General features: G+C 40.6%; 5 protein-coding genes across 5 annotated transcripts; all 5 read left to right on the top strand.

The window, feature by feature from the left end:
* Positions 1-75: 75 nt before the first annotated feature.
* Positions 76-1,989, top strand: BCIN_04g00970 (hypothetical protein). Its single transcript, XM_024692355.1, has 3 exons — positions 76-431; positions 495-1,048; positions 1,107-1,989. Exons 1-3 carry the CDS (start codon positions 184-186, stop codon positions 1,718-1,720), a joined length of 1,416 nt encoding a protein of 471 aa, XP_024548130.1. The 5' UTR covers positions 76-183; the 3' UTR covers positions 1,721-1,989.
* Positions 1,990-8,829: 6,840 nt separating this feature from the next.
* Positions 8,830-12,304, top strand: BCIN_04g00980 (hypothetical protein). The gene is made up of 2 exons (XM_024692356.1): positions 8,830-11,286; positions 11,353-12,304. The coding sequence occupies exons 1-2, from the start codon at positions 9,034-9,036 to the stop codon at positions 12,094-12,096; spliced, it is 2,997 nt and encodes a 998-aa protein (XP_024548131.1). The 5' UTR covers positions 8,830-9,033; the 3' UTR covers positions 12,097-12,304.
* Positions 12,305-15,164: 2,860 nt separating this feature from the next.
* On the top strand, positions 15,165-16,339 carry BCIN_04g00990 (hypothetical protein). The gene is made up of 2 exons (XM_001554341.2): positions 15,165-15,301; positions 15,363-16,339. The coding sequence occupies exons 1-2, from the start codon at positions 15,272-15,274 to the stop codon at positions 15,927-15,929; spliced, it is 597 nt and encodes a 198-aa protein (XP_001554391.1). The 5' UTR covers positions 15,165-15,271; the 3' UTR covers positions 15,930-16,339.
* A 2,253-nt stretch (positions 16,340-18,592) lies between these two features.
* BCIN_04g01000 (hypothetical protein) lies at positions 18,593-20,529 on the top strand. The gene is made up of 9 exons (XM_024692357.1): positions 18,593-18,777; positions 18,828-18,869; positions 18,926-19,182; positions 19,240-19,385; positions 19,444-19,640; positions 19,689-19,768; positions 19,828-19,995; positions 20,050-20,268; positions 20,320-20,529. The coding sequence occupies exons 1-8, from the start codon at positions 18,652-18,654 to the stop codon at positions 20,213-20,215; spliced, it is 1,182 nt and encodes a 393-aa protein (XP_024548132.1). The 5' UTR covers positions 18,593-18,651; the 3' UTR covers positions 20,216-20,268; positions 20,320-20,529.
* A 1,262-nt stretch (positions 20,530-21,791) lies between these two features.
* Positions 21,792-22,590, top strand: BCIN_04g01010 (hypothetical protein). Its single transcript, XM_001554337.2, has 2 exons — positions 21,792-22,259; positions 22,319-22,590. Exons 1-2 carry the CDS (start codon positions 21,946-21,948, stop codon positions 22,488-22,490), a joined length of 486 nt encoding a protein of 161 aa, XP_001554387.1. The 5' UTR covers positions 21,792-21,945; the 3' UTR covers positions 22,491-22,590.
* The last annotated feature ends 622 nt before the right edge of the window (positions 22,591-23,212 follow it).

The following is a 23,212-nucleotide window of genomic DNA, read 5'->3' on the forward strand; positions in this document are numbered from 1 at the left end:
GCGCGATCACGTGATTCGGCATATTCTCCGCGCCGCGTTTGGCCTTTTCCGACTTATCAGTTTTGATTTCCTTCTGAACAATAATCACCTTACAGATTATACAATAACAATTCCTTGCTTACGACTCTTGTATATTCGAGTCAGTGTGCAAAGCGACGGTTGAATCTCACCAAAGAACACCCAATGGAGACTGAAGCTTCATTGGCATCTCCCGAAAAGCGCTTCAAACCATGCAACTGTTGCGATTTCAATCCTCATGAATGGCCTCTCAGGAGTGTTACCTTAAGAATCCGGAAATGTATGAATAGGTGTGTTTATTGTGGAAAGAAATTTTCACGTACCACGAGACTGCGAAAACATCTTAAAGAATCCAAAGTGCATGAAGCTCAGCAATTCACCATTATAAATGGAGATGCTGGTAGACCTAGAAAGTGAGTCAAGACTCTTTCTTATTTTGATAACAGTAGAGTTAGTAACAGTGCGAAATCGTATAGAAATATCGACAATGGTACTTCCAGTCCCATATACAACGGAGGGTCATGCCAAGCTTCTAATCTGTCCTCGACAACCTCAGCCCACGAAGAACAAACATTGCGCATGGAAACGGAAGCCTTTGATGATAATGTGATAGGAACGTTCCGAAAGCTCAATCTATCCACCGTTCACGACATTTCACCAGAGATGAGAGAGCTATGGATGAAATATAATGGTAGAGTACCCGAAAAACTCAATGCTCGTCGCTGTTGGACAGATGAAAGACCCAGCGATGCCAAGCTGTTCACTGCTACCGTCGAGCAGATCCAAAACTCATCTGTAACCTGCACTATCATTCAGAGAGGAGAGCCTACCGACAAGAAAGAAGCCATTCAAGCTGTTGCACAATTGGCTTTTCCAGACCCCTGGAACCCACTGAAGCTGTTAGATCTCCGCCTTCCTATTCTAACAGATGATATTCTCAGAGTCCCGAACGACCTAGTGTGTGCATATGAAGTAGACAATTTACAGGTCATGCTTACCCCAAAGTATTCTTGGGCCCAGCTGCATTTTGGTAAGTTCTTCACACAATAGCTTTTGGAACAATTTGGGGTCTCGATTAACAATCACAGATAACGCAGAGGGCTTATCTGGTATTATTGGCAAGTCAGGAAAGAAGATTTTTGCGACCTTTCCAAACAGCCCTAATAATGTAAAACTCTTTCGAAGCACTTTAGGCAGAGAAGCAAAGCTGGAAGAAATTGGCTCGTCACTTGAAGGAGGACTCATATTCACGATAACTTCTGAAGATACCATCTATTTGCCCGGAAACTGCTTCCATGCCGTGTGGACACTTGAAGGCTGCTTTCTCGCAACAGTCGACTTTATCACCCCTAGTACAATTAAGGTCTACTCGAGAATCATACGTGCAGGGTTAGATGAGTTTGTTGGGGAGATGCGCCAGAAAGATTTGTTTGAGTGGCTTCTTACGTCCTTTGAGATAGCCTATAAAAATGGGTCTGTGGGTGACGCCGTTTCTTCATGGATCGAATTGTTGGATCGCACAAAAGAATGGGCGTGTGGACATCTCAAATGGTCAAGGAAGGCAATAGCTTTATGTGAGGAATTTTTGTCATCGCCCACTTCGTTAGACCAGATTTGTCCGTGTGGAGGGGGGCAAGGAAAGGCATTTCGACAACACTTCCGAGATTATCATCTTCTTGAAGTCTCAAAAAATCGACGGTAGACTAGAGTAACAAATCTTGAAAGAAACCATGCAAATGGCATTCAAGGTGAATTAGGTGGATTTGGTGCATTTGGTCAATTAATTTGGTGTATTTGGTGTACTTGGTCAATTAAATTTGGTGCATGTGGTCAATTAATTCGGTGCATTTGGTGTATTTGGTCAATTGATTTGGTGTGTATGGTGTGTTTGGTCAATTAATTTGGTGTATTTGGTGCATTTGGTCAATTAAACTTGATGCATGCGGTCAATTAATTTGATGCATTTGGTCAATTATAATTTGGTGCGACTTTAGTTATTTGGTTGATTTGTTCAATCGTAGGTCAGGCTGCCCACTCTGACCCGCACCTTGGACCGCTGACCACATGATACAAGGTCGCAACACGTGATCTCCAAGTCCCAAAATTGAAACTATTCGGAACTTGCATAACTGCTCCGATAATAACTTAAGTCGATTTTGATGATTTCAACATGGTGAGAAAGTCGAGAGATGAGAATATTGAAGAAATTGGAATTTAATTGCCAGGATATATATCTGCGTGAAAAAGTCACATTTCTACTCTTTTCCCTTTAAATATATGAAATTCTACAGGAAACCAATCCACCCGAACCGTGGTTCACCGTCAGCACACTTTTCGCCCAGACTACCCAATGCCAGCACTGGCGGAAGTTTGTTCCGATATTTGAGAAAGGAAAAACCGTAACATAAAAGTCTTACTATCTGCGGGGGGTCCACTGATTCATCAAATTTTTCTTCGGCAACATCCGCCCCTTCTCGACAAGATAATTAAGTTTGCCTCATCAGCTATCTCGCTCGTTCAAGATTTGGGCTTGGATGTAATACATATTGACTGGGAATATCCATTAGTTAATGCTTCCTGTGGCGTCACTTTTAGGGTGATAGAAACTCCTTTGAGCAAACTTATTACAGTATCACTTTCTGTTTGGCAGAATTCGCAAGATAATAATAAGTGGTAGTAATTGTTTCGTATATTGTAAATCTGTCTCTTCTATCCAAGAGTGATTCTTTTCTTCCTCACCCGGAAGAGAATAATCACGTGACTGATACATCCCAGCACGTTCTGATTACAAGCGCATTTTAATCAAAGGGCATCTTCACCTCATCACGCATAAAGATATGGTAGAGTTTCATCCTGGAATGAGATGATTTGATTCACCGTTCATAGAGAATCTCGCCCGCAACAACACGAGAAGCTTTCTGGAAGAATGTCGTCTCATTGCTGCAAACAATATCAGTCCTCTATTAGGCTTTCACTCGGGGAAAAAAAGCCACTACATGAAAGCCATGATAGCAGAAAAGCCAGCCAGCGTCATCACCCACATTGTGTCTTCGAGATACGTCCAGAAAAAACACTAATAATATTCTTGATCTCATTTTGGCACAAGTTGGAAATCCCGGCGCTCTAACTTATGTTTATGTCACACTTGTTTTTGTGAACAGATGCACTCAATCCGTCGATGCAATAATTCTTCTGGCGGCGGGCCTTTCTTGGTCTGGCTTGGTATGCATGCTGAATGGATTACACACTTCTTACAAGTCGATTGTTCATCTGCAAGCAACGCAATTTCCATCATCCAATGTTCCTCTACCTGAAGAATATTTTCTCGGCGGTTTCTTTCGGCCACAAGATCCATATCCGAGGGATTCTGAGAATGTGATTCCTGAGAAACATGACTAAGATTCTAAACAGGAAGAATATTAGCGGGAAAACGTGCTCTCTGACTGGCTCTTCGCATTGCTGTTGGATCTACCTGAATCAATTTTGAGAGCTCCAAGCCGGCATTCTCGGCATCGAATTATATGGATAGATGGAGATTTTGTTTCAATTTCGGTTTGATAGTTTTACGATTGCCGTGTTTTCATTTTGGTAGTTTGTAAGAACAACGAAGAAAAAAGAGAGAATTCAATCTTATCCTGCGTTGTTCTATGGCCTAGTGATTATTAACTCGGTATAATATCACTGAGAATTTGCAGTTCCCTGAGGATGATACATCGTCCGTATTGCAGGTTATCATTATTCTATGGATAGGGTGAACAGCATTGTGATGATGAATCATTGTATCACAATATATTGACGGTACTACGATACCGATTCCTACTGTTATCATTAATGCAAATTTCTGCGCTTCATGGTGTATATGATGGTGTAGGTCCCATGCTTGACTGAAACATTCTCCGCAACTACGCTTAAACGGCTTCGCGTAAGGATGAACTACCAGATGACTTGATAGGCCTTCTCTTCCCACGCACTCCTTCTTACACACGGGGTATACAAGCAAGAGGCCATTGGATTCTGTAACATCTGAATATTGAGTAAACTCGGTTTTCCGTTGAACTTATAAGCCAGACGTTCTGTGTATCTAATAGATCATATGTCAGTATCAACAAGCTTTAGAGTTTGGTACTTATCACACTGACATTCTGATCACCTGAAGGACATCGTTTTCTCCGGAGAGTGTCAATTGAAGTTGAAAGACTTTGATCTGAGGGTAGATCGTTGTGTGGTTCTTAATTGGAAATAGAGGTATTGATGTGGGATTCTTCTCCCAAAGAGGCAACATAATTGGTAGCTTCCCACGTACTATTGAGTCTTTGGGAAGGTTATCTGAATATTCGTCTTGGGGCATCTGTCATTTTCTCGATCTCATACATCCAGCTGGTGATTCCGGTTGATATGAAATGGCTTCTGTAGTCTCATCTTTCCTTGGGACTGCGAATTGAAGATACATTGCACCGAGCTCGGGACTGAAAAGATCAAGATTGGAATCTACAGCATCGTAATCAATCAATCGAAGTGGACTGTTCCAGTATGTAGGAAGAGGTAGTAGTCTTGATACAGAAAAGACCTCCATTATCGCTACTAGAACAAAACATAAAGATCTGGATGTATCATTGTCTAAGAAAACCTTGTATTTATGAGTGGAACTAGTGTTCATGTAATCACTGGGTTTAATTTCAAGCCCTCGCCCTTTATTGTCAATGTCCATTCGGGGATGATCGGTGAATCAGGGTAGGTGTTCAATGATATATAGATTTCAGGGGACTAGATAAAAATAAGGGAAGTAAACTATGAGGCTATCAGCCAACAGGGCTTATTCGACTGAATCTGAAAACAGTACTCGAAAAGGTTAGAAACGAACCTTCTAGATACCGAGAAACCCTCGGTTTCTCGAACAATTGTTTGATTGGCCAATAAATTCGGCAACAGGTGATCGTGGCTATTGCTTAGGGGCTTTCAATGATGACCTACCAGAATATTGCCCAAGTGCGCCTGTTGCTCGGTCCTACAGATACAACTTTGATATCCCGTCAGCTTGAACCATAAACACTCAGTGTCAGAAGCGATGGCACCTTAGTTTTTCGTCATGTTCCTACCACGGCCGCTGCAATCGATATCTCATATGGAGGTATTGTGGAGAATCTGGTAAGACAACCAGCTCTTCGAATCAATGCTCGAAAGTTTTGCACTTCCTCAGTCTTATAATATTAAGGTGCTGAAAATACCCAGACTTTTGTAGGCTGCTGTCCACCGCATTCCTTGATCGCTGTTCGATGGCGAACCTTGAAAAGTCTTCTGGGATCTGCTGCACAGATCTCAATTGATCATCCGCTGCGTCAACCAGAGCAGCATAGGCATAACCATAGCTTTCGGAATCTTGTAGAAAGGCAATCTTCACTCCGGATACAAGTTTTTGACGGCGGCGTGATTTAAAATAACCAAATGCGACAGGTTTGGCTGGTTCATCGCCATTGGGCTCGTATATGATGTTTGTTGGCGCTTGCGAAACAAGAGATGGCGTACCTGCTTGCGCTCCAGGATAGTGTCCGATTCCTTTACAATCTTATTGCCCTCGATGCTACAGGTCATACGATGACCTCCGGTGCATAAATCTATATAGAATAATATACTGCGCCCTTGGTTTGTTTTAAAAGTATGCTAGAGATGGTAATCATTATGAAATATTAATATGTGAGATTCATAATATCAAAGAATGGAGTAGATATTATTGCTAATTGATGTGTGTATTGAAATTGAATAGATCGAATTATATCTTGGGGTATCTTGAGATATACTATTCAACCCCCTATATATTTTGAGATTCAAATCCGCACTATTGCGCAAGAATAGTTGTTCATAGAAACTAACAATTACCATTTTGAATTACATATCCCTTACGTTTCCCTCAAACGATTCCAGCCACCCAGTCTCCAAATAACTTATTACAACACTTCCGACATATACCCCCGCCTGCTATCAGAATAAAACATAAAATACACGGTAATTTAGTCCGATGTTCTCGTAACAGCCTCTATTATTGGAAGAGTGCTACATCCGAGGGGCTGGACTAAGAAGCAAATTCGTTGTACCGGTATTGCAAATGGACGGAGTGCGGATCTGCGTGACTACCATCTGTACCAAATTTCGGCTTTCTCCCCTGGACATTTCGTCTTTGTAGATGCGTCCGGGTGCGATAAACGTATTGGTTTCCGGCGGAGTGGCTGGTATACCATTGGAACTACTCCTGTCCAAGTTGCTCGATTTCAGCGTGAGTAACGATACCAAAGACTGCCCGCGTATATAATTGATGGGGTAATTTTTAGTCAAATCCTCCCGGGAATCACAGATAGCGAACTCTTTGGGAATTTTATCGAGCAGTTGCTGTCTTTATGTGGTAGATGGCCAGAGTCACAATCGGTGCTTGTAATGAATAATGCATCCTTTCATCATACAGATCGGAATACCCAGATATGTGCTGATGCCGGGGTTAAACTTATTTATTTACCACCATACTCTCCAGACCTTAATCCGATCGAGGAGCTTTTCGAGGAAATGAAAGCATTCATTAAACGGAACTGGCAAGTTTACAAAATTAATCCAAGCCAGGGCTTATTTATTTGATCATTTCTTGAATTGGTGCATTGAAGTAGTTGGAGAACGGGAACAGAGTGCCCAGGGCCACTTTAGACATGCAGGCTTGAGAATGGAAGATCAACAAACTCAGAATTTAGATTAAATCACTTAGCAAATAAACAGGATCTGTACATCCTTCTACAGTATTCTCCTAGCTATTACTCAGTCCCGACTCGTTTGCATTGCTGGAACCATTCTTCGATATCATTTACAATATGTAATGCAGCCCCTCTTTTAACGCCTTCCGTGATTGAGAAGTCTGGATTTGGATCCCGATGCATTAATTGTAAGGTCATGACATGCTCCTTTATTACATTGTGAGCCTTCTGATACTCTAATTTATGTATTGGGTCCTCGAACTTCGATTGGTGCCAAGCACATTATTCTTCTACTGCTTTATCACGAAAGCCAGGGATGTTGAGACGGGAGTTTGGAGGAGGAATTTCCGGAATAGATGAGAGCATTTGCTGACAATTTTGAAAAGAAGATGTGGGTATTATATTTGTGATATGGATAGGGGGAAAATTCACTAAGGATGTGCTAGTTTTCTGGCGCTTCGCATCAAGGGAATGCTGTTCTTCTGCATACAATTGTTGATGAATCTCTTCTGGCACGTCAGTGTGTGTCTCTAAAATGCCGCCTGCATTGTTCTACAAACCTTATAAGGGTCTTAAGGTGACAGGGCCTCAACGGATAATGCTTTTTGCCAACAGGGTCACACCAGCAATGGGGTCCTTTGTCGCATGGTGGACCGGGACACTGTATAGCCTTATATACGTCCCGCCAGGTAGCTGGTTACCCAGTCAATTCTTCGTCTAAATTCAGCTTTGTGTTTAGCACAGTGAGAATTCGTTGCGTGATAGAGCCCCTTTGATTTAATACTTCTTGACATAGTGGATGGCTGACCTTTCTCGACATAGTTGTAGTTAAATAAAATCGTCGCTCGAAGTTTCTTGCCTGCAAGGAACAGATATTCCAATGTTAAGAGCTGCGTCTCTTCAACTGACCAATCAATTTTTTTTTTCATCAAAACTATTGTTGAGGGGGGGGGTTCCGAGCGTTGTTGTGTGACGATCATCACAATCTTTGTATCCTCAGACTTCAAGTCTCGTTTCTTCGCTCTAATCTTACCGAGCACAACCTCTTCAAGCTTAGATCTCAGAAATAATCGCCAGTAAGACGCTGGGGCTGGCACTAGATCTTGCGTCGTCTCCTTTGACACTTCCCTATTATTTATCTTAAACTTCCACTCTATCGAGTAGTGTAAACACGTTGGTGGATATTCATTATACGTCTTTACTTCATCCCAGTCAGAAAACCCACAGAAACCAAGCTGATCTGTATGCTGTGCTTGTTGCGAGCTAGAAATATCATCCTCGAATGGATTTCAGTGCCCACTGTCGAATGATTCGGGACTGGAAGCTAGCCATCGTCGTCAGAGATTTTGAGGAGCCTGTCGACGGCGGAAATTAGACCTAATGCTCTCTCCGTATGTATTAGTAAAGGCGTCGCGACAGAAACAATGCTCGCACTAGGCAGACACTCGCAGACGCAGACAGATACTCACTCGAACTCCTTGGCTGCGGAGGATAAGAACAGGTTTACCTTGCTGACAATTGGCCCGTGCATACATAATCTTGGCACCGTTGAATGTTTGTTGCAATGTGTAATCCAAATTGTGAATGGGATATTATGGTGGGATGTAGTACAGTAATCAAGTATGTTTTTTTTTTAAAATGTTTTTTTTTTTTTAGGTATGTAGTCACAGCATTGTAAGATGCTAATATTGATTTAAATTTTGATGGTATACTAGCTAAAATATGTTCTGATCGATTGTCTGACGATTCAGATAATGCTTAGTAATCATGATTCTGGTCTGCCCCAAAGATCATTTAGGTTTTGTGGCTTTTCCTCAGAACAATTCATAATAATAAGTGTTTTAAAGCTTTGTTCTGTATATTGGGATCGGTAATTACTACCGTTATACAAATATATTTCTAGAATTTCCCTGATAAAATCCGTCATTGACGATACCGTCGGCTCCTACGAATTGTGGGACCGCTCAAAGCTTGTTTGCTACGAGCGGCTAATATTCGGCTAAAGGATTGCCTTGCATGCCGCTAAGAGCTCTAAGGTTGTATTCAGCCTCATTGTGGCCAAGTTTGAGCTGCGCAGACAGAACATCGGGCCAGCGGAGGTATCAAACAAGCATTTCACAATCTTCAGAAGAAGACAGCAATATTTTGATATAACAAAGTATATGTTCTTGCCCGGCTCTGTATTGTTAACCTAATCGCTAGGTACCCACCTCTCATTGATACCCCGCTCTACCCTGTCTATGAACTCCACACGACTTCATAGCGTCTAGCTCAGCACCTAGTCATGCGTCTCCTACAGTATAGCGACACTGGTAGATTCACCCTCACTAAAGACTTTATTGGCGACGATCAAATCCCTCCTTATGCTATACTATCGCATACATGGGGACCAAATGATGAGGAAGTAACCTTTGAGGATATCCTAAATGGTACTGGCGAGGCCAAGCCTGGCTATGAGAAAATCCGCTTCTGTGGAGAACAAGCTAAACAAAATGGTCTGCTATACTTTTGGATTGACACTTGCTGTATCAACAAGAGTAACGATGCCGAACTCTCACGATCTATCAACTATATGTTTCGCTGGTACCGCAATGCAGCTCGATGTTATGTTTATTTGTCGGATGTCTCTGGATGTTCCGTCAGCGGTAACCACAAGTGCATTTCGCGGCTATGGGAATCGGATTTCCGGAAAAGCAAATGGTTCACTCGGGGCTGGACACTTCAAGAGCTTCTTGCCCCGGTATTGGTCGAGTTTTTTTCTCGAGAACGTGGGCGACTGGGTGATAAGAGTTCTTTAATAATACAAATTAGTGAAATAACTAATATTCCTCGCACAGCGCTTGAGGGACAACCTTTATCTCAATTTAGTGTCGAGGAGCGTTTGCAGTGGATACAACACCGTCAGACCACGCTGGAAGAAGATAAAGCGTATTCCTTACTAGGAATTTTCGATGTTTATATACTCCCTATCTACAAAGAAGGACTAGCAAGTGCGCATGCTCGGCTCCTAGATGAGTTCTACAAAAAGCAGAAATGCATCCAAGACTTACGTCTTTCTGATCCGCGCGACGACAAGAAGCGTATCGAGGATACCAAAGGTGGTTTACTAGAGGGCTTATACGACTGGATCCTAGGAAACCCGGACTTCCAAAAATGGCGCAAAGACCAACAAAGCCGGCTGCTTTGGATCAAGGGCGATCCTGGTAAGGGCAAGACGATGCTACTCTGCGGAGTTATTAACGAGCTAGAGAAGTCCAAAGCCAAGTCGGTTCTTCTATCGCACTTTTTCTGCCAGGCCACGGACTCCCGGATTAATTACGCTACAGCCGTACTGCGGGGTCTGATCTATTTGCTTGTTGACCAACAGCGGTCTCTCATCTCGCATATACGGACAAAGTACGATGAGAGTGGCAAATCGCTTTTCGAGGATGCAAATGCATGGGTTGTGCTCTCCAAGATCTTCATTGATGTTTTGCAAGACCCGAGCTTAGATTTTGTGTACTTAATAGTCGATGCGCTCGACGAATGCGTAGTGGATTTGCCAAAATTGATGGACCTCATCGTGCAGACTTCATCAATATCTCCTCGCATTAAGTGGGTTGTCTCTAGCCGCAACTGGCCAAATATCGAGAAGGCTCTCGACACTGCAACACAGAAGCTAAGGCTTTGTCTCGAGCTCAATGAAAAATCCATCTCTGCCGCTGTTGCGTCATTTATCCAGCTCAAAGTGAATCGGCTAGCGACACGAAACAAATACAGCAACGATACACGGGAAGCAATCCAGCAGCATTTAACAATAAACGCAAACGGTACTTTTCTTTGGGTAGCTTTGATCTGCCAAGAGCTGTCTAATATTCCGAGATGGAAGGCTCTGCAGAAGTTGACAGCATTCCCACCTGGACTCGATGCTCTCTACCGGCGAATGTTAGACCAAATCACGGATTCAGAAGATGCTGAACTCTGTATAAGCATACTGGCTGTCGTTTCGGCTGTATATAGACCTGTTACATTAGACGAGCTAGTAGCTTTGGTGGACATGCCTGACGGAGTTGCTAGCGATTATGAAGCTCTATCAGAGATTATAGGTTCTTGTGGCTCTTTTCTAACGCTTCGAGAACGTACAATCTTCTTTGTCCATCAATCTGCTAAAGATTTTTTGATTAAAAAGGCATCTAAAGATATATTTCTTCCTACAAAGGAAAATGTGCATAGCAGGATCTTCTCGCGATCGTTACAAGCCATGTCACCTATACTTCGACGTGACATCTACAACCTACGTGCTCCTGGAATCTCTATCGACCAAATCAAGCCGCCTGTTCCAGATACACTAGCCACAGTACGCTATTCCTGTCTCTATTGGGTTGACCATCTGTTCGAATGTGATGCTGAAGGCATCATTTATAACAACCTTAAGGACAACGGCTCAGTTCATAATTTTTTACGTCAGAGCTTCCTTTGCTGGTTCGAAGCGCTTAGTCTGATGAGATGCTTGCCAAACGGTATAGTAATTATTAGAAAGCTCGAGGGTTGGGTACAGGTAAGCTTCTGTTATTTCAAGCAAAAATTTAAAATATAGTTAAAAGACCCTAGCTAATTAAGTAAGGCCAATAAAAGTCCCAATCTATATGGATTCATACATGATGCAAAGAGGTTTGCACTCTACAGCCGATCAGTCATTGAGCAAGCGCCTCTTCAATCCTATTGTTCGGCCCTTGTCTTCGCCCCCCAGAAGAGTATTATCCGAACAACATTTGAGAAGTGTATTCCTCCTTGGATTCAGAAAAAGCCCATAGTAGAACCATATTGGAACGCGATGTTACAAACACTCGAGGGTCATGCCAGCTCAGTCAACTCAGTAGCTTTCTCGCCTGACGGCAAGCAGGTCGTATCTGGATCCGACGATAATACAGTACGACTCTGGGATACAGCGACAGGACAGCAAATCCAGCCAACGCTCGAGGACCATACAGATTCAGTCAGGTCAGTAGCTTTCTCGCCTGACGGCAAGCAGATCGTATCTGGATCCGACGATAAGACAGTACGACTCTGGGATACAGCGACAGGACAGCAGATCCAGCCAACGCTCGGGGGCCATACAAATTCAGTCAACTCAGTAGCTTTCTCACCTGATGGCAAGAAGGTGGTGCCTGAGTCACATAATCAGATGTTGTTACATACTCTAGCTGTATCAAACGACTGGATTATTGAAGATGGTGCAAATATTCTCTGGCTACCATTCAACTATCGCACAGCAGTTACCGCTATTTATCGTGGAACTATTGTTTTAGCTCAATTCTCTGGGAGAATGTTCTTTTTTGAACTTACAAATGAATCAAAGTTTCTATAATATATATAAGTTAGAATATAAGTTCTTAATTATATTTTCCTTATAATATTTTATCGAAGCCTATCTCTTTTTACTAGGATCAGGGGATAATGTATTCCATTGATAATTACTTGTCTTTTGAAATCTCTAGGAAATACAATGCGTTTATATAGAGCCTTCAGTTCAATACTTACATATTTACCCAAATAATGACCCAGTTGGGTATTCATACGTTGGGCACTCCAGAACCTAACACTTTTGCATTTATCTGTGACGGGCCAGTCCATTCTTCTCCCGCCACTACATTCAGTTGAAGCCAGGAGACAAGGGTAAAGAGTCAAATAATGGGATTTACAGTCATTATAGTTGATAGAAAGCATATGGATTATTTCTATAAACACTCGTTCCCTCCCTCAAAGGGAGCTCTTCACTTTTAAATCCTGAGTTAGTCGATTGATTTTTCTGATTATACACTTTCGTCTCACATTACCTTAGTCCAAAGATGATCTTAAGGTAAGTTCAGTGCCCTACTTTTGGGCCACCCCTCTTTTGGGCCATTTTTCATACCAAAAATAACGAAAATCACGATTTTTAATTTCTTTATTTATTGATATTATCAGCTGAAATTAAAATCATAGATTATTTATATAAATGTAAGTTAATTTTGAGATTTTCAGATTTTTAGCAATTTTTTGTAATAAGATATAAATGATTGAAATATTGATTTTCGAATTTATATAGGAATCATATACAAATTTGAAAATTTACCAAAAACATTAATAATTTTTGTTGAAAAATTATTAAAAATAAACTACAGAATTTAATTATATTATTATATATAATTATATATAAATATTTAAGCTTTAAAATTTTACCAACCTATATTAAGATTTTATTTGAAAATTTAAAATTTACAGGAATTAGAAATCAGTGATTTCTTTATAAATCGATATTCACTCATTTTTTATATTATTTTTTTAAGCCTTACTATTAAAAATATTTGAAAACCATCATAAAATTTTATAATATATTTTTAATCATTTTTGTTGAAAGTTATTATTGTTTTTAACAAAGTTTCAAATTTGTATATGATTCCCATACAAATTCGAAAATCAATATTTCAATCTTTTAAATTTCAATTAAAAGAATTATGGAAAATCTAAAACTTCTAAAACTGATTAATATCTATATAAAGATTATTTATATAAAATTTTATTAAAATATTTTCAATTTTGATGAAGATATCAATATATCAAAATGGCTAATTTTGGTGTAAAAGGGTGGCCCAAAAGAGGGGTGGCCCAAAAGTAGGGCACTGAACTTAGTTCTTAGTCATATAGTAGTCTAAAACGGCTACTTAGTTTCTAGCATCTTCCAGAATCATCTGACGCCAAGCCTCAGGTTATTATATCAGGGCGAGGACTGCGGTCTGCACCCTAATGCTATCAACGATGACAAAAGAACAACTAACCGGAGTCATCCTAGTGCTGACGAAGCGTGTGGCTTGTATTAAACTGAAGATAGTGTACAAAGAGTACACCGAAATCGAAGCCTACTATACTTTCGTTTAACAATATCTCATTTAATTTCGCAACCCCCTCAGCGGAATTGGTAGTCCCACCACCTACAGTAGAGCTTGGCTATACCGGAATCTTGGATATACCGGAATAATTAGAATTAGAATTAAAACCAGAATCAGAATTTGAATAAGGATCAGAATTAGAATATATATATTATTCGTACTAGCGTTCGGGGAAGAAGAATATAAAGTCTACGAATTCCTAGCATTTCAAGATTATTAAAATAATTAAAAAGAAAAGAGAAAAAAGAGACTTCTACAAATTCGTAGTCTGAAAATTCTTTTTCCCCAACGGCTAGTAATTATAGTTTAAAACTGATAATTGTTTTGAATATAAACTTCGTATCATAATAAAACTCATTTCTTGAAATGAATATTTGTTTTTGTTAAATAGATTGAATGATCTGTTTGATCTTTAGGTGTCTTCTTGGACTTCGTTGTTTTGACACTTCCTATCCGTCCGATCTTGAAGTTGCAGATGCTAATGAGAACCAAGATTCTTGTTTGCCATATTCTGCTTCGGAGAGCTGTGAGTTTTTAGACTTTGAAAATTTACGTTCTGTTATTCTAATAACTATGATTAAGCGTTGTGATTACAGAAATTGTGCGTTATATTGACTTACAACTCAACTGGAGCTTATGGTTGGTGCTCCGAAAATATCACGGTTTCTTCATTAACTTTAAATACCATATTTAATTTCCTGAACTCTGATATCTGGACATCAACACTCGCCTGTATCGGTATGTTATGCGTAAGCCTTCCAACATTCATAATTCTCTACCCAAAGATTACTGCATTCGCAACGAATCTTCGACGCCGCTATGGGATGCTACGATATGCCACTTCTCGACGAAGCCCTACCCCTTCCAACGAGGTAGCAGCAGTCAGGAGGCATCATCACCATCAACACCGGCAACGATAATAGCTGGCAGAGCGCCGGCAGAACAGCAGCCATACGAACTCGGTCCGTTGTACATAGATCAAATTCGTGTCAAGAGGACTGCCGAAGTTGTTTGAGAATCACACGTTCTTCCCAATAACTTGACACTGCTTTGAAAACTAGTTTGCCGTGCATTACCTACTTGGAAGGCGTGCTAAATCTCAACTTCCCACATTTTCATTCGTTACTTAGGGCCTATGAGCCTACTTGTTGGATGATTTATTCTATAGTCGAATCTTAATGATCAGCTTACTCAGCCTCAACTGTAATTCTCGCTACTGAGCCTGTATCGTTCCATAAATTTGTGCCACCCATCTTGTAGATGACAAATTAATAAGATACTTTGAACTTACCTGGGAATTTAGTCTGTAGCCTTGAGCCGGAGACGCTCGGCGGCGACCGGAATCATTGTTCCGCATTGCTTGTTCCTCTCTGGAGAATATGCTACCCCTGCCTGTGCATATCACATGAAAACCACTTGGCTATATATTCAGATTGGGACACCGATCACACACACTTTATTAAATAACGGACAAATAATTGAACATTATACACATCCTTAACTCTTTGATGCTGGAGAATCTAGGTCTGTATTCTTCAACACTATCCTTCAATATTCCCCGTCCTGCAACCTTCCAATAATCGTCTCCGCACTCTGACATATATCATTGCAACCATGGCCGAAGACCGACTAAATGTGGTTATTGTGAGTAATCCCCACCACCCGTCGAAAAACGCCGTCTCGAATTGACTTTCATTTCACCTAGATCGGAGGCTCACTAGCTGGTTTAATGGAAGGCGCGATACTGAAGCAGCTTTCTCATAATGTCCACGTTCTTGAACAGTACCCGAACTCCATTCGAGAAAGTCAGGCAGCTGGGATGAGTACAGGCATTTATGGCCGGGAACTTTTGAAGAAATATGATAAGATCGAAGATCACCCACACTTTGTTACCGCGTCCAAACTAGAGGTCGTCGACGCTAGGCTCAATGTGACAGAAAGCCGTTCCGTCTCGTTCAAACTAACTAATTGGAAAACGTTTTATTACCGTTTGAGGGCAAATTTCGATGAGTTCAAGAGCGAATACGTTCCAAAACCTCCTCCTAGCCTTTTAAAAGAGGGACAGGCAGTTGTGTATGACGTTGGGAAACGGGTCACCAATGTGTCTTACAATAAGGAGGCTGGGCTCAGCGTCACCTACGAGGATTTTCAAACTGGATCTAACGAGGTTCTTCATCCCGATCTTATTATTGCTGCAGATGGCGTGGGCTCAGCCACCAGAAAGATTCTATTTCCGGATTTGAAGACCCCATACTCCGGGATTCTTACCTAGCGAGGTATAGTGCCAAGAAATGTTGTTTCTAAGAAACCTTGAGCTTTCTCTTTGACAGATGCATCCGTTACTATGCTGATCGGTATTGCATTGTAGTGTATGCTTCTGTTATTATGTCTATGACGTGGAGGCTCTGCTAAAATAAGAATAGATATTTGATCCCGGGAGACGATGGCAGTATCAGACCGGGAGAAAGACACGTGAATCTAGTCTGGTACGAAACTTGTCACAAAGACTCTCCTGAGCATCTTTCTATAATGACTGATGTTGATGGAAAACAACATCAGAGAACTGTGCCATTTGGTAAAGTCCGTCCAAGCATCTGGACACAAAAGCAAGCCTACAGCAGTGCAAACTTCCCTTCCCCCATAAAAGAGTTAGTAAATAAGATCGAAATACCGTTTGTCACAGGGATTTATGATTGCATCTTGCCGAGAGCATCATGTTTCGAGGGTAAGCTATTCTTGGTTGGAGATGCATATGCACTTTTTCGACCACGCGCAGCCCAGAGCACGAATCAATGTGCATTGCACTGCCTACTTCTTTCGAAATACATTTCCGGTGAAATTACGTTGGAGGCTTACGAAAACAAAGTAACTTCCTTTGCGAATACCACTCTACACTGGAGCAGGGCGATTGGTTCTGAATACATGGATATTATGGTTGGTCACCTGTACCATGAGTTTCGATTTCAACTAGCAAAGAGAGCTCAAAACTGGGGGTTTCGGTTGTGAATTACAAATTACCTTGCCATAGAATGGTGCATAGCAGGCTACGGATATCCAGAAATGAAAGATAAGGTCAAGCATTAACTCAATCTGGAAGCTCCACCTTCCGACTTGACGGTCGCCAGATTTCCAACCTTCAATATCAAACTTCTCGTGCAACAATTTATCTATGTGATGGGCTGAACAATGTTTTTTTGTTGGCCTCGGTTGATTATTGAGATTGAAAAATTAAATATGATGAGTCGAAGTATTCTTGTATGCTAGCTTGTGTGGGTCAAGTGCAGGACTCGCTAATGATAGCGGTGGACCGTGTAATAATCCTTGTATGATAAAACCGTATTGGATAGAATAGCTATTTTAATAGGAATTTCAATTTTTATTATTTATAAAATAGAATTGTGATTTCAAACTTCGTTCTTTATAATTTTTTTAAAAAAAGTAAAGATTCAAGATTAGTGTATAATATTATAACGTAGTTTATTAGCATGTGGCTCATATCAGCATGTGGTCCACTTCGAAAATCACCTAAATCAAGCTTTTTAAAATATTCATATTTTAATAACCAATCAATATTTCTTGAAAAAAAAAAGCGTAATTAATAATATTAAAGGTTCAAATATTCAAAAATGTAGTTTTTAATTTTATATTTTTATTCTATCAAAAAAGAAGTGAAATTGTCACGATTTTCGTTACAAAAAAATTATTTTTATAATAACTATTATATAAAATTAGATTTCTAAGAATTGATTAGAAATTCTTTTTATCTATATAAATAATTATAATATTTTTTTAAAAAAATCAAACTATATTAATAAATAAAGAAAGTGCACGGTTACGCACAGACGAATTTTGTATGTATTTTGAGATGGGCCACATGATGATATGAGCCACATGCTGATAAACTACGTTAATTAAAGTTTTGATATAGAAGTGATATTGATTGAATTTTATATTAAATAATAAATGGGAATATTGAATGAAATTCAAGAAATTCTGATGTTTTGATTGGTTATTAAGCCTTCAATAGGCGAGATGTCCTATGTTGTCAGTCCACCAGTGGGTGCACAGACTCACGGGACAACGTGACAGGAAAGCACAATTTCACACTCAAATTTATCAGCTTCAGAATTCAATTAAAATTTGAAATGCGATTTGATATCAGTTAAGCTGATATATATTATATTTTTTAAGCATTGAAGAATAGGATTTTCAAGATCTGTTTCAAAAGAATGAGATGTGAGCTCAAAAAACAAGTAGTACGCTGTCTCACTAGAACTTTTGATGGGGAATTATATATTCTTTTATAAAAACACTAATATCAGTTTTTTGAGTCAATTTTTGGATTTCACGGAATTCTCTTGCTTGAAATTCATCTGGGTAATTTTCAAAGAGATTCGTAGAGATTTTGAATTTTAGTTGAATTATCAAAAGCCCCTTTTTGGTATGAAATTGTGCTTTCTTCGTGAGTGTCCCGTGAGTCTGTGCACCCACTGGTGGTCTAGGGGCATGTCCTGTTCTAATAAAGCTTAAAATTGTCACGAAGTTATCGATAAGATAGAGTCACGGAGTAGTTATCTCATCCTCAGACCCATGGTGATTACATAATTCAGGCCTTGATTTCGAGGCAGGAGCCTCCTGAAGTTTCTCGAGGAGATAAACGTCCCCCCAATCCTTTGGCCAAAAAAAAATTCAATAAATAGTAAGCAATTAACAACACCAAAAAGATCAATATGAAGAACCTAATATGAATCTAATTAAACCCGTTTTATCGACGAAGAGGGTTTGAAAGTGAGATGACGGAGTAGGGGCATTTTACAGTTAGACTAGCCAGGTAGTCAAAGTATCGCGTGCTTTCTAGTTACTAAGCGTTCAAGATAAATACTCTTGAAACTTTTATCACACAACTTTCCCCCCCCACACTACACTACTTATCATGTTATCGAGACCAACTCAAGTCAAACAAATTGTTGACTTTTGAAATCGGTTCTATTATCATGCTTTCTCAAAGGGGTCGGATCAATGCCCAGTCTACGATTCTGGATGGCTACAAACGTGGAAAGAACAATTACCAAAAAGATTCCAACCCCAATGGCGTGGTTAGCTTTTCTAATGCTGAGAACGTTAGTTATCACATAGCCTTCAAATAACTTTCAATTGACATTTCTTTTAGTTTCTTATGCATCAATATGTCTCTTCTTTCGTGAATAAAGGTGTAAGTTATTGCTCGAAATTTACTTCGTGATTAATAATGAATGTTCATTATGGTAGCTGTCAATAGATCAAGCCAGCCTAACGTACAATGAGGGGCCAATTGGTAACCTAAGATTGCGAATTGCAATGGCCACTCACATAAATGCTACTTTCCGCCCCGATAAAGACGTCACAGAAGAGCATGTGACTTTTGCCGCTGGGGTCACAGCATTGAATGAAGCATGCGCTATCAATCTGGCAAATGAAGGAGAGGCACTATTGCTAGGGATGCCTATCTATGGGTCCTTCCACAATGACCTTACAATGACAACAAAGTTAGTTTAACCACTTCTTCTCTTCAAAAATATTTATTAATTTTTATTTATCAATAGATGTAAGATTGTCTATGCCCCCTTCCGAGGTACTGATCAATTTTCAATTGGTGCTGCGACACAGTACGAGCATGCATTACTTGATGCTGCTAATAAAGGCATAAAGATCAAAGCGTTAATGATTTGCAACCCACATAATCCACTTGGTAACCAAAAAACATTTTCTATGTCTGATACAAGATTTCTTATACTAACTATTGTCAGGTTCATGTTATACTATCGCCTGCCTGAAAGAGCTCTTCGTCTTCTGTGAGAAGTACCAGCTTCATCTTATTAGTGATGAAGTCTATGCTCTCTCTGTGTTTGGGGCTAGTGGCACGCAGTTTACTTCTGTATTATCTGTTGACCCTACTGGGTTGCTTGATAGTGAGAGGATTCACGTTCTCTACGGGCTTTCTAAGGTTTGTAACCCTCCTTAATTGAATTTGAGCTCTATCAAATAAATCAAGGACTTTGGAGCTGCGGGTTTACGTCTTGGGTGTCTTGTAACTTACAATACACAATTATCAAACGCGACGCGCAATATAGGGTACGGTCAAAATCAAAGCATTACAAGAAAGTTCTTAGCTAATATACATCAAAATTTAGTCGTTTCCACTGGCCTTCAGAGCTTTCGTGTGCAATTGCGATCAAAATTCTTGAGGATAGGTCTTTTACTACAGAATACATATGTAAAAGTCATATGTTACTCAATGAGCAATACATTTTGGCCACCCAAATCCTGAAACGAGCTGGAATATCTTACTACGACACAGGGTAATCAGTTTCCTATCTTTTCTCTAGCTCTTTTAATTTTCTAATAATGTATAGAAATTCTGGGTTCTTTTTATGGATAGATCTATCTCCATTCTTAGAAATTCAAAACAGGGATCATGAGGACTTATGGGAAGCAGAAAAGATGCTGTCAAGCGAGCTTCTGAAGGCAGGTGTTGAAATGTCAACTGGGTTTGCATATCACAATGAGGAACCAGGCTAGTTCCGCATCATATTTTCAGTTGAGAGGGAAGTTCTTGAGGAAGGATTGCGAAGGTAAGTAATAATTCATCTGATAATACCACACTTCTAACAATGTGCGTATAGGATTATAAAGACTGTGAAATGAACGAATATTGTTATGGATAGGAAGTGCAGGAAGATGCTGTCATCTCGTAACTAGGGCAGAGGAATAATTATCCGATGTAGCCAATAGTATATGAGCTTCCCAGGACTTCTTAGCTAGATCATCATAAATCTTACTACTTTGCTCTGTCACTCTCATCTCAGTTCATGGAAAAATTCAAGGCGGAAATTGGCAGTAAACAGTTCATTCTTGGGAAGTGGTGGGGGGCTCTTCGCGAGCCATTGATAGAGACACTCATCCCACGGCACCCTGACCCAACTATTCGGGATCTGGCTCGCTATTGAAGTAAATTTGTAGAGTGTCTGGTACAAATTAGTAACTTCTAACCACTTAAAGCGTGACAGCGCGCCCGCGAGCTTATTATCAGTTCCTGAGATCTATGTGCCATAATCTCAATATCAAGTGTAGCTGCCAAGAGTAGAGTTTCTCGCAGATAACTATTCGCCAGGCTTGCAAGAGACTGTTTAGAGAAACCGTGAAAGATAATAGCTGTGAGTAGTTCTTCGATTTTCGTGTAGCATGAATAACCAAATTCTCTAGAAATGTGATCATGAACAGAAACCTTGTCCGAGGAGGAAAGATCATGAATTCGCATAAAGGGGTGGAGCTCTTTGTCCCATTCTCTACCACTTCCCATGGTGAGGCACAGTATGGATATGCAGGGTTTGTTTCCAATATCCTTCTTCGTGTAAGATTGTCTACCAATATGCTATTGATGACGGTTTCACCCAGAGAAGCTGAGTTGTTATTATGAAAAGTGCGCAAGAAGGGTTCTTCTTCAAATCCGATGAGCACACTATATCGTAGAATTGAATCTACAAGGATCCCAGATATAGGTAAAATAAAGCAAGCCACGCAAAAATCACGAAAAGAGAAGGTGACCATAACATAGGAGTTTGCTTGCGGTCATGGAGGGGAAACAATAAGATTGAATTTGTTCTCGCAGCAATGAGTTCCGTATGGAATTCTGTAACTTTGCAGTTGACTTCCTTGGCCGCACTGTGATCGGCGGATATTCCGAGCCTTTTTAAGTTCAGCAAAGCCCTGGCAGTCATTTTTAGGGGTAAAACATGCCATGGGGTCAATCTCATATGTTTGGTGGCCACCTTAGCAAGGAAAGACCTTCTAGCCGCTTTTGATTCTGGGTTGTTATCATTCGAGATTTTTGGATTATTATAGACGGTACGCCACCAAACGAGACTAGCCCAGTTTTAGTAGTCCTAAACATTCTACATGTAATCTCTGAGGACAGCTTGCGGCTCGAGAGCTGCTCGGTCGGGAAAGTTTATAAACCAGACGGAGGGAGATTCTTTGCTATCCTCGACAGCCTTGGCGATAATTTCCTTGTCGGATTTTGGGTTACCACCGTTATTAGTGGCGACCTCAAGGATTTCATGGTATTAATCCGGTAGTTGGACGCCATCATCATTCTGGGGAGTGTTGATAAGTGTACCAAGGACCATGGTTACGGATATTTTTGCGACTTCTTATAAGGGCTGGATGTGGTTTCTATCGGGAATTGTGCAAATTGGAATTGATGTAAAATTACAGGAGGGTCCGAAGTGGTTGTGGATAGGATTGATAGAATGACTTCAACAGTCAAGAAGCTATTTGGAACATCAGCGGTATTGTCAAGAGAGTTGAGGAAGACAATGATCCCCAAACCGCTTTTTTTTATTAGCCTGATTCATAAAGATTCCTCGAAGCAGACCGAAGTTGAGAATGCACAGAATGAAATCGCTACCACAGCTTCCTCTTGGGCGCCGAAGATCGAGCAGACTGTCCAGTCCTCTAAGCTATACCAAAGGAGTGCTGAGGATCGTTGCACGATACAAGGAGGTTGGGATCGGGCGTCCTATCGCGCGAAACTCATTGAGTATCTAGCGAAAAATACCCCCTGGTGAGCAAAAATATTTCACGGGCCGAAGTTCTAACAATCTCACATTTTCTTAACCTTAGGTTGACGATGAGGACCCTGGACCAAAATTACCCCGCAGTGGAAGAGCTCACCGGTGACTACCACCACGACAAGTCAATCTATCAAAATTCTGTTCGTAACTTTCTATCCTCGGGCTTTCCTGAGTTCCAAGGTGGGGGCCTGCGAATCATTGAAAAATACAATGGCGCTTAGCCATGAGAAACTAGTGAATCTGGTTCGCTTCGCCGTAGTATGAGGCTGTTGCCAATAAAAAAGCTTCTGATAATGAGCCGTTTGAGCAGAAATATTTAGAGGTTGGGAAAGAACTTGTACGGGATTATATCGTGGATGTTGTAGTCTGATGCATTTAGAAAGACGAAAATCGCCTGCTGTTTTTGTAGCTCATCTATTAAAATCTCCGGTTCTTATAAATTTAGTTTCATTAACCCTCACTGTCCAATCTTCCGAGCCGACCTGCCTAGGCACCATAATCCGCTGCCCTAAATTCGTCACCACTCCAAAACGGGCAGATAATGGCGCATACCTATCCGACCTCCTTCCAACTATCTCTCTTAGCCCTTTTTATAGGCCTTTTTCCAACCTCTATTTTTCTAATGAAATCACCGCCCACGCCCTCGAGGCTTTCAAACTCCATCCAAATATTTGGTTTCTACGATTCCCTCTTAGTCTCACTCATGGCGAAGTCGTGCATCTCCAGAATGTGATGCAGGATATGGATGATTAACGTTGCTGGGCCAGTCTTCAATGGTGGCAAGAGGTCTACAGACGATTCCCCCTTGGTGGTTCAGAAAGTACTGAGATGAATGAGAGACGGAGTCGGGAGTTGGCAATTGATGCTTGTCAGAATATGAGCGAGACCCCTTGGTTAGTATATATGATTCCTTTTTTTTTCTTCCAGTTTATTACCCTGAATT

Source organism: Botrytis cinerea, chromosome 4 (assembly GCF_000143535.2).
Source record: "Botrytis cinerea B05.10 chromosome 4, complete sequence".
Taxonomy (NCBI): domain Eukaryota; kingdom Fungi; phylum Ascomycota; class Leotiomycetes; order Helotiales; family Sclerotiniaceae; genus Botrytis; species Botrytis cinerea.